The 16,957-nt window shown below is 53.1% G+C and overlaps 1 protein-coding gene across 7 annotated transcripts in view; it reads left to right on the top strand.

Moving 5' to 3' along the window:
* The window catches only part of Ephb1 (EPH receptor B1), a 288,252-nt gene that overhangs the window by 105,176 nt on the left and 166,119 nt on the right, over positions 1–16,957 (top strand). For 6 of the 7 annotated variants that reach the window (XM_090323254.1, XM_090323253.1, XM_090323252.1 and 3 more), the window contains one exon: positions 7,631–7,695. In XM_090323254.1, coding sequence (XP_090179380.1) covers positions 7,631–7,695 — 65 coding nt within the window. Of the gene's footprint in view, positions 1–7,629; positions 7,696–9,277; positions 9,389–16,957 lie in introns of those variants that run through there. The other variant, XM_090323257.1, reaches the window with a different exon arrangement.

Genomic DNA, 16,957 nt, shown 5'->3' with positions numbered 1-16,957 from the left:
GAGCATTTCTGCACTGAGACGGAAGCCATTGGACTGGACCTTTCCAGTTTAGAAGGTGGAGGCCGGGGGTCCTTCATCTTGAATCTTGCCCTTTTGGCTTTAGTGTTGTTTTTTTTTTTTTTTTTTAAAGGATGGAGAATCTCCAATCCCCAGCCTTTTAAAGTAACTTCTCAGCAGGGGTGAGGCGTGACCACATTTCACCCTCTCAGCTCCCTCAGTAGCCACAATCACATACCACACAGACGTGACCTCCTAGCTGGGGGAGCTGGGGTATCTGAGGACATGGAGCTGTGTCGAGGCCTGGGAAGTGTAATGGCTTCTGCCACAGAAGGTTTCAGGTCCAGACTTGTGCGCTGTTCTTTCCTTCCAGTGAAGGTTGGATGGCCAAACAGGCTTCCCAGAGTGGGGAAGAGGGATTCTGGCTGGGCCATGGAGGGATTTGGTGGGGAGAGGTTAGGATCTGAAGACAATTGTTGTCTGGGGGAGTTGGGTAGTAGTTCTGGAGTGTGTGTGGGCTGGTGGAGAAGTTCAGTGGGCCACACTGGCTTTATGGAGAGGGATTGGGGAGGCTTGGAGTGGAAAGAGCCAGCGAGACAGGACATCCGGGCTGTCTCTCAAAGAGAACGCCGGCTTCTGTGCGTCCCCCGTGATCTCTTTACGGAGGTGGGATGTGTCCAGGAGAGCCTGTGTGGCCTCACCTGGTGGGGCGTGGGCCTCGTGAGGCTTCCCAAACCCCACCACAGACATCCCTCAGGGGGTCCCCGGTCCCCAGCCTCTCCACCCCTAACCCCATGCCTCTGCCCATGCATTGCGGGCCTCTAGTACGCAGCCCAGAGGCAGTACCATCGGAGAGCTACAGACCTGCAGATCAATCAGGACCGAGGGCCCAGGAGGGCCTGGCAGGGAGAGGCGGACAGGAGCAGCCTGTTCCTTCTCTGATTAACGAGCCCAGGCCACCATCCATTGCCGGCCTTCATTAGGGCTGCAGAGAGTCATTTTGCATGGGCGTGCGGGCTCTCCTCCCCGCTCTTCTCCAGGGTGATCGATGCCCAACCCATTGTGCCCTTCCTTCATCACGCCTGCCCACCAGGAGCTGGAGGCAGCAGGGCGGGACCGTGCCTGGTTCTCACCTGTGTGCCGCTGGCACACGCTCACACTGGCCTGTCAGGAAAGCCGGGCAAACAGATTTAATCTCCCTTAGAACTCATGGTGCCAGAAGACTGGAAAATGCCAGGCTCCTAAATTTTAATAGATCTTTGACTCTTCTCCCCCAAACCCCGCCCCCTCCCCCCAAAAAACTGCAGAGAGGTGAAACCCAGAGCAGTAGCAGGGCTTTTATCCAAGGCTGCACCATCAGCATGATAGGCATTGATCTAAAGATGCCCTTGGACCCAGCATTCTTGCTGTTCTCTTTCCTCTTCCTGCCCTTGGCTGGTGTCCCCTCCCCTCCTCACCTCTCCCCTCCCCTCAGGCCTGAGGACCTGCACTGACCTCTTACTTGGAACATCTACTTTTTTAGCAGTAGGAGGGGGCAGAGAGTACCAGGGGGCAGACCAGGGCAACACTTGGGGTGCCGTGGGTATGACATAGCCTTGTTCTTTCAGAGCCGAGCCAGTGGCTCGGAACCCCTTTACCATCCTGTGCTTGGCATGTGTATCAAGGCAGAGAGAGAGAGGGAGAGAAGGAGGGGGAGGGAGGACAGAGAGAGGGAGAGAGGGAGGCATGTCAATAACAAAGAAAGCCCAGTGCTGTTTCCCGGCCTTGGTGTATGGGTCGTAGGGGTGGCGGTCAGCCAGGGTGGTACCTTACCCTCAGGAGGCCAGCAGAAAAGGTCATTGCTGAAGCCGTGATCCCATTTCACATCCTGACCCTGTCAATGCACGAGGGAGGGGAAGGCCACACCAAGGTCCCCATGCCTGTGGTTGGGTGGGGGAGATGGCAGCGGCTAAAGAGTCGCTAAGATGTGACCTGGGGTGGGCCCAGTGGAGGGCCCAGTGCAGTCTCTTTGTCCACTGAGGCTCTGGAACTTGGTTTGGAGCGGGGATGGGTGGATCCACCCTTCAGAATGAGCCATCAAGGTTGGAGATTGAGTTCCAGCGCCCCACACCCCCTCAGGGTACAGGCTCAAGGCTGAGTGATTTGATCAGGATTGTACCTCCTTCTAGACAGCGGGAGAGCTGTGACTGCTCATCCCCCGCACCCCAGGTTTATCAGTGACCCCAGCCCCACAAGGCTGGCAATTGCAAGGTTTTGCATAAAGTGAAGAGAGAGTTAGAATCAACCCCCCCACACACACCTTGTACCATGTAACAAGACCTAATCCTGAACGTCATTGCAGATATTAGTTAAGATGGAGTCACAGGGAAATCAAGTAGCTCTGAGCCCAGCAGGACTGGTGTCCCTCACCCGAAATGGCCTTGTCATCGGAGGACACCAGTCCTACTGGGTGAAGACGTAGGCTCACACAGCCGAGCACACTGGAAGAAACACCAGAGATACCAGCCAACCCCGCCGGAAGATAGAGCAAAAAAACCAAAAAACCAAAAAAACAACCTTTCCCTGGCGGGTTTCAGAGGGACCGTGGCCTTCTCGACATCTCAGTTTTAGACTTCCAGCCTCCAGAAGTGGGAGGCAGTACATTTCCGTGGTTTCCAAGTGGCGCTTGGTCGCCATTCTAGAAACCAGGTAACATTCCTCCCCAAAGTCAGCTCTGTGCTCCGTTGGTGAAAAGTCTCCACACAGAGAACAAAAACGTACACGCTGTGGAAGTCACCATAGGACCCAGCCAGAGCAGCTACACAAGAGAAGGAGGGTCACCCCAGCTTCCACGGTCTCCACAACCCCACCGCTCCGAGGACTGGGGGCCAAAGGCACAGCTCTGGACCAGAGAGGAGAGGGACAGATGTTCACAGGCCACGTACCCGGGTCAAGGCCTCACGGAGAAGAGAGGGTGGACTTTGCAAAACATGCTCGTACCTTCCCTGGAAAGAGCCCACCACGTTTGCCTCCCTCCTCCTTCCGAGCCTTGCCTCATGCGTGAACCGAGACCAGGCCTGGAGCCTGTCCCAACCCCTTGAGGCGCATTCTTGCGTGGTGACCCGTCTAAGCTGTGGCTTTCTTTACATTCGCCATAATTAATTGCACCTTGGAACATAAAAGAAACAGAAGGAGAAGGGCGGGTTGGAGGGAGGACCAGGCTGATCTGTATGTCCTTTAAAAGAGCAAATTTCACAGTTTGTGTTTATAATCTCAATGCCTGTTCAGACTCATTCAATCAGTCAGTCATTCAGCAGATGGGTTGGGTTGGCTCATTCCGTTTTACTCAGGCTTATTTCTCTTCCTGGCCGGCCATTACCCCCCCATCAATCAGCGGAGACGTAGATAATGATAGCTTCCGTTTGCCTCACATTTCACACTCGGCAAAGATAGTAAATAAGTGCTAGTCAAATGAGTGTTCTTAAGAGAACAGAGTCTTTCTGGGGCCATGGCCCATTGGCTGAGGGTGGAGGCAGGAGGGAGGGCCTCTGCTGAGGTTCACCGAGGACTCGGTGTTGTTTGGGGGTACTCTCTGCCTGTGGCACTGGGACATGAACCCAGGGGTCTGGATGGGAAGGGGCTTCTTCAGGAGGGGAGTCTGGTCCTTGAACTACCACATGGCGTGGGTCCTTTTGGAGTCTTCCGGGCTGGGCAGGGCAGGGAAATGACTGCTTCCAGTCACTGGTCCACAAGTCTGTGGCCTCTCCTGATCAAATACACATGTGTGGCTCTGCTCAGGGAGCAGCTGGAATCCGCTCCTTCACCTGTGAGTATGTGCTGCACTGCTGTGTGTTATCAGCATCATGGAAGGATGTTGTAAAGAGCTCAGTGTCTAATTGATGTCTCTCCAAAAAGTATGAGGGAGCTGTAAAAAGTTTATTTATCTCTCTTTGTTCCCATTAGGGTAGGCATCTAATTTTCCCCCAAATGTCAGCGCATCCAAAGATTACAATCCAGACAGAAAAAGAAATTGCCTGCTGCTCGCTGTCCCTCCCTCCCCCAAGGAAGCGCAGACCTGGTCTCATCGATTGGATTGCGCAGGGTGGAAGCCCCACTGGATGATGGGGCACCACGAGGGTTTCCATACCGAGGGTCTCCCTGCAGAATAATTCCTCGCCACCCCAGGAAAGTGGTCTCTCATACACCCCATTCTTCTTGAGTTCTTGACAGCAAGTCAGCTTTTGCGAGAGACCCCACTGCTTCCCCTCTTGGCCTCCCCGCCCCCCCCCCCCCCCACTGCTCTCTGCCTTTCTCTGGGGATGACTTCCTCTTTATTCCCTTCAACCTATCTTTGGCCCCCTCCCCTTGTTACTTGAAGGGATTCCCACTTACCTCTAGTGACCTATTCTTGTCTTCTAGCATTTTATCCTTCCCTCTCCACCGCTGTCTACCTCAGTCTGTGGGCCCAAAAGTCTCCATGTTGAAATGTTGACACAGGCTCACCTGATACACAGAAGAACTCTACCCATTCCCTTGAATTTTCCAGTCTCCCTCTCACGGGCTCAGCCAGAATAGGAGGCCAGCCACGACTCTTGTTTCTCATTCCTCCCTTTCCTGAGCCATCAAATTCCTCCAGGGCCCACACCAATTCTTACTCCTTGTTGTAGATTAGATTTCTAATATCATTCCACATTCAGACATACCTGAATAGGTGTCATACAAATACCGCCCAGCATCAGATTGTTTTCATGGATTCGGAACCTAGAGCTTAGTCATGATGAAATTATCAGGGCAAAATCATGTGCTCTGTGCTGGCTTTATCCCCCTGGCCTCCTTCCTCCTGCAGATAAGGAAGAGAGGAGGGAGGGAAGGAGAGATGGGTTGAGCAAGTTCATATCTACATGGAGTGGTGGGGTCCTCTCACCCCCGCCATAGCACACTGTCCACCCGGCACATGTGTAGAGGATAGAGCCTAGGTCCTGGGCCTGTGCCCCCCCCTTCCCTGACATCTTCAGCTTTGACAGCAACACAGCTGGTCGAGTCCCCATGCCACTGTTTTGAGAGCAGAAGTGATGGTAAATATTTAATCGTGTGCCACCATAACTCTCTGCCAGTACTCTCAGTATGCTTTATAAATGCAAATGAGGGCTCTCTTCCTCTCCGGGGAGGTGTAAACTTCCTGAAAGCACTTCTCCTCAGCCCCCACGAGAGAGTGACGTGTGACGCCACAGCCAGGAGCTCGCTGCGTCACCTAAGAAACTGCCTTTCATCCCATGGAGAAGACAGTTCACGGCTTTTGTGGTCTTCTCTGTGGGCAGGGTATAAAGAAACTGCCTGGTAGATGCCACAGAAGACATTAATTAGAACAGTTTCAAATATAGCCCTACACAGGTGACAATGATCGTTATGAATTGTGTGTTATCTGAAGGCTTGGAAATGAAGGTTGAATTTTTTTTTTTTTTTTTTTTGCCAGTCCTGGGCTTGAGCTCAGGGCCTGAGCACTGTCCTTGGACTTTCTCAAGGCTAGAGCTCTACCACTTGAGCCTCAGCACCACTTCCGGCTTTTTTCTATGTATGTGGTACCGAGGAATCGAACCTGGGCCTTTGTGCATGCTAGGCAAGCACTTTAACCACTAGGCCAAACTCCTGGTCCCTGAATTATTTTTTAAAGAAAATCGATTCTAGACTGTTTTTCTCTCTTATGTATAGATAATCATATATATATATATATATATATATATATGTCCCTACTGACTAAATACTCCTTCACCCATATCCTGAGGTTGAGGTGGGAGAGCCATTGTTCTGGGGACTCTCGTGGCTTTCTGGTTCTGTTACTTTCCCCGACCCCCCGAGTTCTCAGTAGAAGCCTCTGGAAGCCAGGTCTTGCCTGATAGGTTTTATGGCCAGCAGGCTGTCGGTGTCAGGATGGGAAGTTACGTGACTGTACCTCTCTTTGCCACCCCCCCACCCCCGTACAGGGGTTGTGTTTGTCTCTGCCTCAGCCCCACCTGGCAGAAACATTTGAATAATCACAGGGATGAGTTTCTGCCAGGGCCCCCGTGAAGTGTCTTCTGAGAAGTGTATTATGTAAATTCAGCGTGTCATTATGATTATTATTAGTTCTGTGAAGTGGGGATAAGGACAGAGGTGGGGCTGTTCCACGCAGGGAAAGATCTCGCCAGCTGTCAGAGAGTGGGGGGGGTTGGGGGGTCCTGGGGGGAGGGAAGATCAGCTCAGGAGATGTAATGCCTATTATATCACATGACATGGGGTGCACAGCTCTCAACCTCAAACAGGGCAGGCACCGCAACAGCTTGCCTTCTTTTTGATTTTACCTTTTTGTGCTAGTCAGGGGACTTGAACTCAGGCCCTGAGCGCTGTCGGAGCTTTTTTTCCTTTTCTTTCAGGGCCTGAGCACTGTCCTTGGGCTTTCCTCAAGGAAACCCAGGTCTTGGTGCATGCTAGGCAAGCGCTCTTCCACTAGGCCAAACTCCCAGCCCTCTTCCCCCACCTCTTTTTTTTTTTCTTCTTCTTCTCAAGGCTAGCGCTCCACCACTTGAACCACAGCTCTACCTCTGACTGTTTTGGCAGTTTCTTGGAGACAAGAGTCTCCTGGGCTTTCCTGCCCAGTCTGGCTTCCTATCTTGATCCTCAGGCCTCAGCTTCCTGAGTAGCTAGGATGACAGGCGCGAGCCACTGGCACCTGGAGACACCTTGGCTTTCTTGGTTCTCTTTACATCTGGATAATGATCATTCTGCACCACCTCGTCCACCAGGGGGGCAGTAATAACTAGCAAGCGCCTTGAGGGAGGAAGCTGCTCCATTTCTCCTGTTTTCATGGTGGCCCATGGAGATACCCCGGACTCTGCCTGACCCTGGCAGGGTGGTCCTGGAATGCCTTCGAAAGCCCAGCTCAGGCCCTGAACCTCCCTGTGCTCCACCAGTGTCCTGACAGCTGGTGAGCCGGCTCGGCTAAGACGCCTCACTCTCCCGAGGCCCCGGGGCCTCGTCTGGCTCCTGGGCAGCGTTCTGGGACACAGCCTCAGGCAGTGAGAACACAGGAAGCTTCTTTTCACCACGGAGTTGTCAGAAATGACAACGGCTCTAACCTGGGCCTTGGGAGTGCCCCAGCTGGCCTTGAACCACGATCCACTACCTGTGTATCTTGGGATTCCAGGCGTGAACCATCACACCCAATCTGTCAGAGTCTTGGGGAAAATGAGGGACATGTGTCTGTGTCTGGGCAGGACAAGGGGACTTGGAGGAAGGCAGAGATGTGGGGGAAGTGGTTAAGGTCTGGGGAGTTGATTTCCAGAAAGGCGTTGGGTTGGGAGGAGGGGGACAGACAAGGAGAAACAATTCTGAGTGCATGGCAGGATGTACGGGGGCTTGTGCAGGCATTACATTCGGTTCTGGGATCTGGGGCACTGAAGTGTGGGGTGGATAGATGACTCCACCCTCCCACCCGGTGCAGGCGTCCTGGGGCCGCTGCAGAGTCACTACCAGGCATAGCAGACTCTTCGCCTGCCGTGCACTTGGCTTCAGAGAAAGGTCTGGGCACCACCTGGGTCCTGGCATCCGATGTCTCCATGAAACAAGGGCCCCCGGCCAGTGATCCTTGTGACTCATGGGTTGCTTTCTTTATTTGCAGAAACGTTAATGGACACCAGGACAGCTACTGCAGAGCTGGGCTGGACAGCCAATCCTGCTTCGGGGGTGAGTGTCAGACCAGCCTCCCTGTATTCCGAGGTGGGGGCCTGGACCCATAAAGCCTTCCCAGAAACTCCCCCTCCGTGTGTGTGTAGGGGGGGGGGGGTGGAACCGCTGGAGTTATCATTGCCCATTACCGAAAGGCAGGGCCAGGGGCCCTGAGCTGCAACCAGGACTGGTGACATTGAATATCTCTTCATACAGTCCCTCCGGGGTCCCCTGACAGCCCAACACTGCAGAGTGGGGACAGTGGAACTCAGGCTGATGGCACTGAGGCAGATAAGCAGTGGTCACGAGGCCACAACGAGGCCAGGCCATGGGGGAGGGGAGGTGCTGGAGCTCAGGATAGCTAAGCTTCACTAGAACTTGCCTTAGACTTTTTGCCCTCCCCCTCCCCCCCAATACTGGGATTTGAATTCAGTGACTCAACTCAGCTTGCTTGTTCACACCTGGTGCTCTACCATTAAAGCCACGCCTCCAGCCCCCGATTGTTGCTAGTGTTTTGGAGATGGAGTCTCACACAGACTTCCTGCCTTGGCTGGCCTCAAGCTGCAGCCTTCAGATCCCAGCTTCCTGGGCGATTAGGATGACGTGCGTGAGTCACCAGCGCCTGGCTAGAGAGACGGGGGTTGACCAGAAGCCTTTGTAAAAAAAAAAAAAAAAAGAAAAAGGTACATGGGAGCTGATTTGGGGAGATTCTACGTAGGAGTCTGACAGATGGCGAATGGAAGGAAAGGTTCCTGGCCTGGTAGGAGGAACAGCGGATTCCCGTGTGTCTGGAACGTGGCAGGGCAGGGAAGACACTGGTCAGAATGTGGCATGGTCGTGAAGGGACGGACGGTGGCTGCCAGGCTGAGGGAGCCAAGGACCCTAAAATGTTATCCTACAGGAAGTGGAGAGGCAAAAGGAGGAGAATAAAAAGGGTAACAACAGCTAGCTGGAGTGTGCAGAACACTTGGGAGAAAGGCGTTGAAGACGTGTTCCCAACCACTCCGGGATTTGTCAGAGGGGATCAAGTTAAAAGCTGGACTCTCAGCACAGTGGAGGAGGAAGCAGTGGCAGGGGTAGGAGGGAGGAGGTAGAGACGGATGAGGATCCACCATGTCTCTGGCTTGGACAGCTGGCTTGCTTTGGGGCTTAAAGATGAAGAGAGAGGCAAGGAGCTAGGGTGAGGGGCTCTTTCTTTCCAGAGGGAGAGTGAAGCTGGGATGGGTGGGGTGGCCCTGGGCTTACTCATCTTAGCAGGAACTTCTGTCTCAGTCCCTGTGTACCCCACAGAGGGGCGGGTGGGGGTGGGGGAGGAATTCCCATCTATCACAGCAGGGCCAGAAAGTACAGGAGAGAGTACTTTGCCTGATGAGCACTCCCGCCTCCCTGCCTGCGGGCCAGGATGGTTCTTAATCAGATCCTAGGCCAGCGGCCTCACCTGTGCCTTCACACCTGCCTGTTGACTTCTACCCACCTCAGCTCGTACAGAAAGCAACTCCCCCCCACATTCCCACATACACACACGTGCATTGCGCCTCGGGATGAAAAGAGAGGGGCGTGGAGCACGGTCTGGATTGTGAGCTGGCGTTTCCCCAAACAGGAAGTAAGAATGAGGGCAGAGACTTGCCACTCAGGAACAATACCCGTCGACCAGAAGCGCTAGGGAAATTGTCCGCTCTGCCTGGTGACTTCCAAGACAGTTGGTGCCCTGGTGAGTCCTGAGGTTGCTTGGATAGTTAAAAGCTTTCTGTGCGTGCCCGTGCCTGTGTGTGTATGTACACGCACGCACTCACGTGCTCATGCGCAAATGCGCACCAGTAATAGAGTTTGAACTCAGTGCCTGGGTGCTCCTAGCTTTTCTTTGTTAAAACTTTTTGTTGTGGGGTCAGGAGTTTGGCCTAGTGGTAGAGTGCTTGCCTAGCATGCACGAAGACCTGGGCTTGATTCCTCGGTACCACATACAGAGAAAAAGCTAGAAATGGTGCTGTGGCTCAAGGGGTAGAGCTCTGGCCTTGAGAAAGTCCAAGGACAGTGCTCGGGCCCTGAGTTCAGTTCCCAGAACTGGCCAAAAAGAAATGCGTTGTTGTTGTTGTAAAGGTGACATACAAAGGGGTCACAGTTACATAAGTCAGGTGAGAGGTACCCTCCTTTTTGAACAGTGCCACCTCCTCCCTCACTTTTGCCCCTTCACGCAAGGTTGATATTCTACCGCCTGAGCCACAGCTCCGCTTCTGGCGCGCCTGTTTGTGTGTAGGTTTGAATGGAGACGTGCGCCTGCAGTTGGAAGGGGAGGCTAGAGATGCTTAGAAGCCGTGGGAACGGTGTGGAGGCTGAGTGCCGTGTGTGTGTGTGTGTGTGTGTGTGTGTGTGTGTGTGTGTGTGTGTGTGTGTGTGTGTGTGTGTGCCCGCGCATGCGTGAGAACGTTATAGAACAGCAGTGAAAGCTTCAGACCTTGGCATCACACCAACCACACTCACAGCTCTGGGCCCTGCGGCTCACCAGGCCTCCCACCCCGTTGCCTCCTCCGCTGAGTGAGGTGGCTGTAGTGGGGGAAATCGAGTCTCTTTTTGCCGACTCAGCCATGCTTGAAGAGATACCTGAATTTACCTGAGTTAGGCAGATCTGAGAGAAATTTAGCTGTGGGCAAAATGATTATTTTTGAGTGGAATGGAAGGTCAAATGTCATCGACTGGAATTTCGAGGACTGCTGGGGACAGGAGGGCAAAGAGCAGGGGCCGTAAGCTAGCCTTTTCTTACTCTGGTGCCACATCGCATGGCAGCTTGTGGTTGCATCTGACCTGGTGGCAGATTGCCGGAAGCCATTTCTCATCTTGCATGTTTATATTAGCCAAGGCTTTTTGGTGGCCAGTGATGGAAAACTATAACGCGATCTTAAAGGAAATAGCTTGGCTCATGGCATGGGATGGTCCCAGGGCTGAGCTCTGGGATTCATCACTTTTTTTTTTCCTTCTCTTTCTTCTCACCTCTCGCCCTCTCCCCCCTCTCCCCCCTTTCCCCCCCTCCCCTGTGTATTCTGTATCCTGTATTCTGTATCGCTGGCTCTATGTGGAGGCTCCTCTTGGCTATAAGATGTCTGGTCGGCTGCTCTAGCCCTTTCATCTTCCCCATCCATGTGCCTTAGTTAAAAGCCCCGAGATGACCTTAGATTGGGTCTGAGGAACTTGGTTTGAAGCCTCTGTCCATCCTGAACCAATCCAGAAAGCACAGCGTGCTTATTGGCCTTCCCTGAGTCTAAAGCCTTGCCTATCGGGTTGAGCACAACCAGTGAGAGCCTGGGAACTGAAGAGTAGGAGGGACTAATTCCTCGAGGGAGCCCTTCACTGAGCTCTGACTAGGAATTAGCACTGCTCTCCCAGCCGGCCTCCCTGCTGCTGGCCTCTGACCTCCCCGGTCCCTCCCTTCGCCTCCCTTTCTGTCTCCAGGTGAACCACAGAGATAAGTCAGAGCTCCCCACCCTAGGCTTTCCCACCCACTCTTCATCTTTTTCTCTCTCTACCAAAAGGCCTGTAATTAGGAAACATTAGCAGGCTCAAAACAGCTTTCCTACCTGAAACATCCTCCCTAATTGCACTCAGCAGAGCTCTTCCCCGGCTATTAATGTCACTTTTATGAAGCAATGAGGAGCAAAACACCCTGAGGCACTTAAAACATTTTTTATATAATCTGCGTCTTTCAGGAATGGAAGTTTAAAATCACCTGCCTGTCGGAGAGACTGTGATAGACAAAGGCTGGAGGGGGAGGGGGGCCGGCTGGAGGAGAGCCACAGGGCCCAGGCCCGCTAGGCAGAGGCTGAGAGGGGCCTGGGAGAGGAGATTTGTGCCAGGCAAGCACCCACTGTGTCCACTCATGCTTTGTGGTAGTTCTTAGGGCTTTGAGAGGAGACTTTTTGGGGGGAAGAGTTTGTGTATGTGTTTAATAGGGTGATGAATAGAATGACAAGGCTCATTGAAGAGCATTAATCAATACGTACTTTGAATATGAATGTGTGTGTGTGTGTGTGTGTATGTGTGCGCGCGCACACACGCGCACTTGTGAGTACAGGAGAAAGAGCAAGCGCACGAGAGCGGTAACTCAGGGAGACACAGTGGTCCAAAGAACCTTCCCATCAGGTTTATTTTCCTGTTTGTGTCTTAAGATACATTTATTTCCTCGCTCTTGAGAGCAGCTTACAGTTTGATCCTCAGCCGAGCCGCAGACATTTCTGTGTGCAGACTCCAGAGGTCCTCTCCCAGCCCACATGTTTTATTTAACCTTCACTGTGTGGGTGATAGGAGGAGTTTGTTTGCAGAGTGGTCAGGAGGATTGGGTTGTGTTTACTTCTTTTGGTAAACTCTGTCCTGGCTAGTGGTAGAGTTGGCTCCTCCTTGAGAAGTTTACGTGGGCTGGGCGCTGGGTAGGAACTGACGGGTGGACGTGGTGGCGTTTCTGTCAGGTTCCGCCTCGTAGACTTTCGTGAACTTGATGTTCTGTGGGCAGGGCCCGTGGGTGGCTGGCTGGGGATGACCACAGGCTGCAGGCACAGGTTCAGGGGAATCCAGACTTAGTGACTGGGAGTGGCTGGATGCCAGTCACAGGCTGTGAGTGATGCTGGCCTGAGTTTACACTGGGGGGGGGGGGGGGGGAGGGACTGGACTATGTCTGCCTTGACATGTGACCTTGGCCTTCTTCAAGGAACCTTAGCCCAGAAATGGATTTAATCCTGAAGCCGAGTCCAGGAGGTGAAGGACTGAGATAACCCTTCCCAATGGAGGCCTCGCAGGACCAAGAAAAGACAGTCACCTTTCTGTTGTGGCCACATAGCCCTTAATAAGGGGGTAAAGACAGGCTAGAAGAGAGGTCCATCCAGACTAGATCCCATATGCCTATCACTTGCGATTGCGTTTCCTCTACCTAGAGAATGAAAGATATAACCAAGAGCTTCTCCCAGGAAAGGCAACCTCCTCTTCCTCCCCCTGCTCGTTCCCTTCTTCCTCCTCCTCCTCTTTTCTTCCTCCTCCTCCTCCTCTTTTCTTCCTCCTCCTCCTCTTCCTCCTCTTCCTCCTCTACAGGAGAACTCCAGTCCCCCATAACCAGCACACAAACCCTGTGCTTTGAACTAATGGAACGGGAAGCCCGTTTCCCCAGCCGGCAACCCCACCCTGGTAGCCCAGCTTCAGGCTAGCCTGAAGTCTCTTCCAAGCCGGAGGGAAATGCCACCAGTCCCTCCATGGAATAACTCTCTGCCTTTCCATCATTGGAACCTTGGGTCTGAGCCTAGCAAGTATTAGGCAGCTGGGGCCCGGGGCCCATGGCTCCCACCCCAGCCTTGTCGAACAAGGCCTTGTTGAGCAGCAGTGAGAACCACATTCAATCGACAGCTTAAGATAATCACATGTGTGAAGCACTGGGATAATGGCAGCTGAATACCCTGCCACTGTTGCCATGGTGATCAGCCAAGCACTGGTTCTCTCCTCTATTTTTTTTCCCCTCCCCTTTCTTGTTTTCTGGACCTCCTTGTTATAGGGCTGGCTAGTGGGGCGGGGATGAGTTTGAGAAATGGGAAGGAGGAGGGAGGGGGGAGGGCAGACCCGAGAGGGCCAGTCCATTATACGCTCTTTAAATACCCCAGCTGGAGGTATTTTAAATCTCCACAGAGACAGAGAAACAGGGTCTTAATCCCCAGATCGCTGTGAATTATTTAAAGGGATCTTGTCAGAAGGATGAATTTGTCACTTGTCACTGTTACAGTGTCAACAGCAGCAGCATCTGTCATGAGGGCGGAGGACCCCACTCCGGGCAGGGCCTGGTACGCAGAGATGCTGCCTGGTAGTGGCTGTGGACGGCCTGGGGTGGTTTAACCGGGGTTCCCTTCCCGGTGTCAAGCCCCGCGTCAGGCTGAGAGCCATCGGGTTATCCGCCAGCCTCACCTTCTCATAGCGTGACTCCTGTAGTGAGAGCTCTGAGCTCTGAAGGAAGCTGGCCTTGGCCTGGAGTGGACAGAGGCCCGAGTATACACAGACACAAGAACAGACCAGAGACAAAAGTGGGGGGGGACAGCCAGGTGGGAGAAGGCCATAGATCTTGCATGTTGAGGAGAGAAAGCCAAGGCCATCCGGTTACCCAGTGATCAGCCTGTGCTCAGGGAAGGGCCGGGTATCCACAGTACTGACTTGCTGCAAGTCTCACTCGTTATTACGTAGCTCATGTGTCAGCCTCATGAGGTACATCCTGTGAGCCTCCCTGTGAGGCCGCGGAGGGGACCGGAGATGTGAAAGGCTTGCCCTTGGCCACACATCTGGACCTCCTCTCCCACGTGGCAGCTAGCCCGTCCGCAGTCCACAGCAGAGCTTCCACTCCGAGCTCATCGTGCACACCAGGGCCAGGACGCGCTCCCCTGAGACCTTGCCCTTCTCCCCAGCCTCATCTCCGCCACCCAACTTCCCGAGTGGATTTTGTGGAAGTCGGCATGGGGCATCACGCACGTGGGTGCGTCGTTTGTTCGTGCGTGCGTTTCCGTGACGTCGCTCATCCGCCCCTATTCTTGTAACTGTGGTCCATTCCCCGCTCGGAATACCAGGACGCATCGTCTGCCGCGGTTGAGCCACGGAAGCCTTCCAAGGTTCAGGAGCACAAGTCCTCATCCTGAGTCGGCCACATGTCCATTGAGCATAGCGCATGGGCCATGTCAGTGAACAAGGGCACCATTAGTGCCTCCCAGCTGGGTACACCTGGGAGGTAAATTAAGCGTATGAGGGGAAGAGGAGCCCTTGGGGGAGCCGTGGAGTGAGACGCTGCCTTGGTTGGTTGGTGTGCTAAGTGATAGATCCCACTGGGCTTGTAGGAGTTTATGCCCCACGGACCACATTTTACATTTTAATTAGCCTCCTAGCTTGTCTAATATCCCAGCTCTCCCAAGCTCCGTCCCGCTGTCTACATGAGAGCTTCACGCTTGGGGTCCAGGCTGTGGCTCTAAAGAATCTCGTGGCCTCCCCAGAGCTCCGTGTCGTCAAATGTGGCCCACAAGTCCCGGAGATCATGTTGAGCAGGGGCAGCCACGATCCCCTGGTTGAGGCAATGCCAGCCAGGTTCCACGACGGTCCCAGACATTCCAAGGGCAGCCAGGGTTGCTGGAGAGCATTCCGGAAGCCTGTGGGCTGGGCTGGTGATTAGCCAGGTTGTCTTGGTGGTAGGGATTGCTGGCTTGGAGGAGGAAGATCCACGCTGCCCTAGGCCCAGAGGAAGCTTGGCCGACTCAGAGGGGAAGGGAAGGTGGCTGTTTTCCTTGGCCTGTAAGGTGAGGAAGTTGGCTCTTTAAGTTCTGGCAATGGGCTGAGCACTGGGTAGGAGTGTTTATCCAGACTGAGATGGCTGGCCACACCCTCTCCTGACTCAGCTGGGGCAGAGCTTGGGATGAAACTGAGCCTTCTATCAGTGATAATAATTGACAGTTCGCCACTGCAGGTCTAGATGAGTTACTTCCGGCATCCTTTGGGCCCCACCACACCCTTGCAAGGTAAAATAAAATTTTGTCCATGAGCAAACTGAAGTTGAGAGAACCATCAGTGGTCACTGAGTTGTAACTGGGGCAGGTGGATGGACCTTGCCCAAACACATCTCCTCCTATTCGTCCTCCTTACTCTTGTAAGCCGTGCTCATCTCTCCCTGCTTTCTAACAGCATGACAGGTTATTGTTGCTCTGGAAGATGTGTTCTTCTGGTTCCCTTGTGCTTGGGACACACACACACAGCTGGTGTGTAATACAGATTTCTACTCAGAGGGAACCTTCCTCAACCATCCTATTAACAAATACCTTTCTCCTCCATGTTCTTTAGTGGTTAACCATTAATGACTTCACGTCCATTTGTTTGCTTGCTTGCTTGCTCATCCTCTGGTTCTCTGCTTTACATGTCAATAGGAGCAGAAACTCGGTCTCTTCCTCTTTGTTGTGTCAACAGCATGTAGAACACTGTCTGGGCATGGTCAATATCTCCTTTAAGAAATGAATTCAGTGAGCTGGAGTTGAAACAGGCTAGAAGAGCTGGGGTGAACGGAAGCACCGAGCCTGATTCCAGTTGCCTTCATCCCCACAGAAGTATGTAAAGGCAGTACCTTCCCAGATAGCTTTGTTGGTGTGGTTTGTTCCTGGAGGTTACTGCCTCTCAAGAATCGCGGAGGCCGGTGGGCTTCTAGAGAGGGGCAGGGCCACCTACTCAGATCTTTGCTGAACTCCGGGCTTTCTGTTTGGAATGGTCTCCAAAGGCACAGCATGGGATGGGTGCAGGTCTCTTGACTTCATTGTATAGCAACTCTATGTCTTTGACCAAAAACTGTGTTATCTCTCAGCTTGCTCACCCATCTGTTCACCGAAGTCAGCTCCGAATGACTGCAAACAGTCACTAGGCACTAATATGCCCTGTGCAGATGTCAGCGGGCACTCAGGGCCGTGCAGGAGCCCCAGACCTGTGGGCTACAACTTCCAATAAGTAGATATCAGAGGGACCTGGGTGTGTCTTTCCTATAGATCAAAGTCACGGTCTGGAAGGCTGAACAAGTGCTTTCTAATGAGTGTCATTGTTTTCTTTATTATACTTATCTCAAGGGCAGGTGATCTGGTGGATCATTAATGGCATCCTTTCAAAGGCTCCTGGATTGTGCAAAGCTGATTTGTTTCTTCCTTTTCACCCCCAGGGACAGGCTCGCCCAGTGGCATCTAGAAACCCACACAGGGGCTTCTAGAGAGGGGCAGGGCATTGCAGGATCCCTCCAGCCAGGGCCGAACTCTGGGCTTTCTGCTTGGAACCATCTCCAAAGGCACAGCTTGAGATGGGTGCAAGTCTCTTGACTTTATTGTGTAGCAGCTTTTATCTCTGACCAAGAATTGTACTATCTCTTAGCTTGCTCACACATCTGTTCACCAAAGTCAGCTCCAAGGCGGTCCATGAGAAAGATGCAGACATGTTTTAGAAAATCCACAGGGGAAGAAGAGTTGAGAATGACTGGGAGAGTCCTCAAGAAGGGAGAGAGAAGCCAGTAGGTGTGGGTGAAGGCGGGGCGGGGGTCGGGTAGAAGAGTTAGGAAGAAGATAGGAAACACAGGAGTTGGGGAAATGAAGGGAAGAGAGAGGCCAGAGTCAAAGGGATCTCTGGACATCTGGCTTTTAGGGATGGGTGGTGGAGCTATCTCCCAGCAGTCTGAAGTGAACATTGTGGTATGTCTTAAGTATTTCTAATTCCTGCTTTTATTGTCTGAGTTTGGCTGTGTGTGTGTTTGCACGTGTGC

This window comes from Megascapheus bottae, chromosome 32 (genome assembly GCF_031878675.1).
Source record: "Megascapheus bottae isolate mThoBot1 chromosome 32, mThoBot2.hap1, whole genome shotgun sequence".
NCBI classification, from domain to species: domain Eukaryota; kingdom Metazoa; phylum Chordata; class Mammalia; order Rodentia; family Geomyidae; genus Megascapheus; species Megascapheus bottae.
Note: the sequence above shows the minus strand (reverse complement) of the source record. Positions and strands in the feature narration are given on the sequence as shown.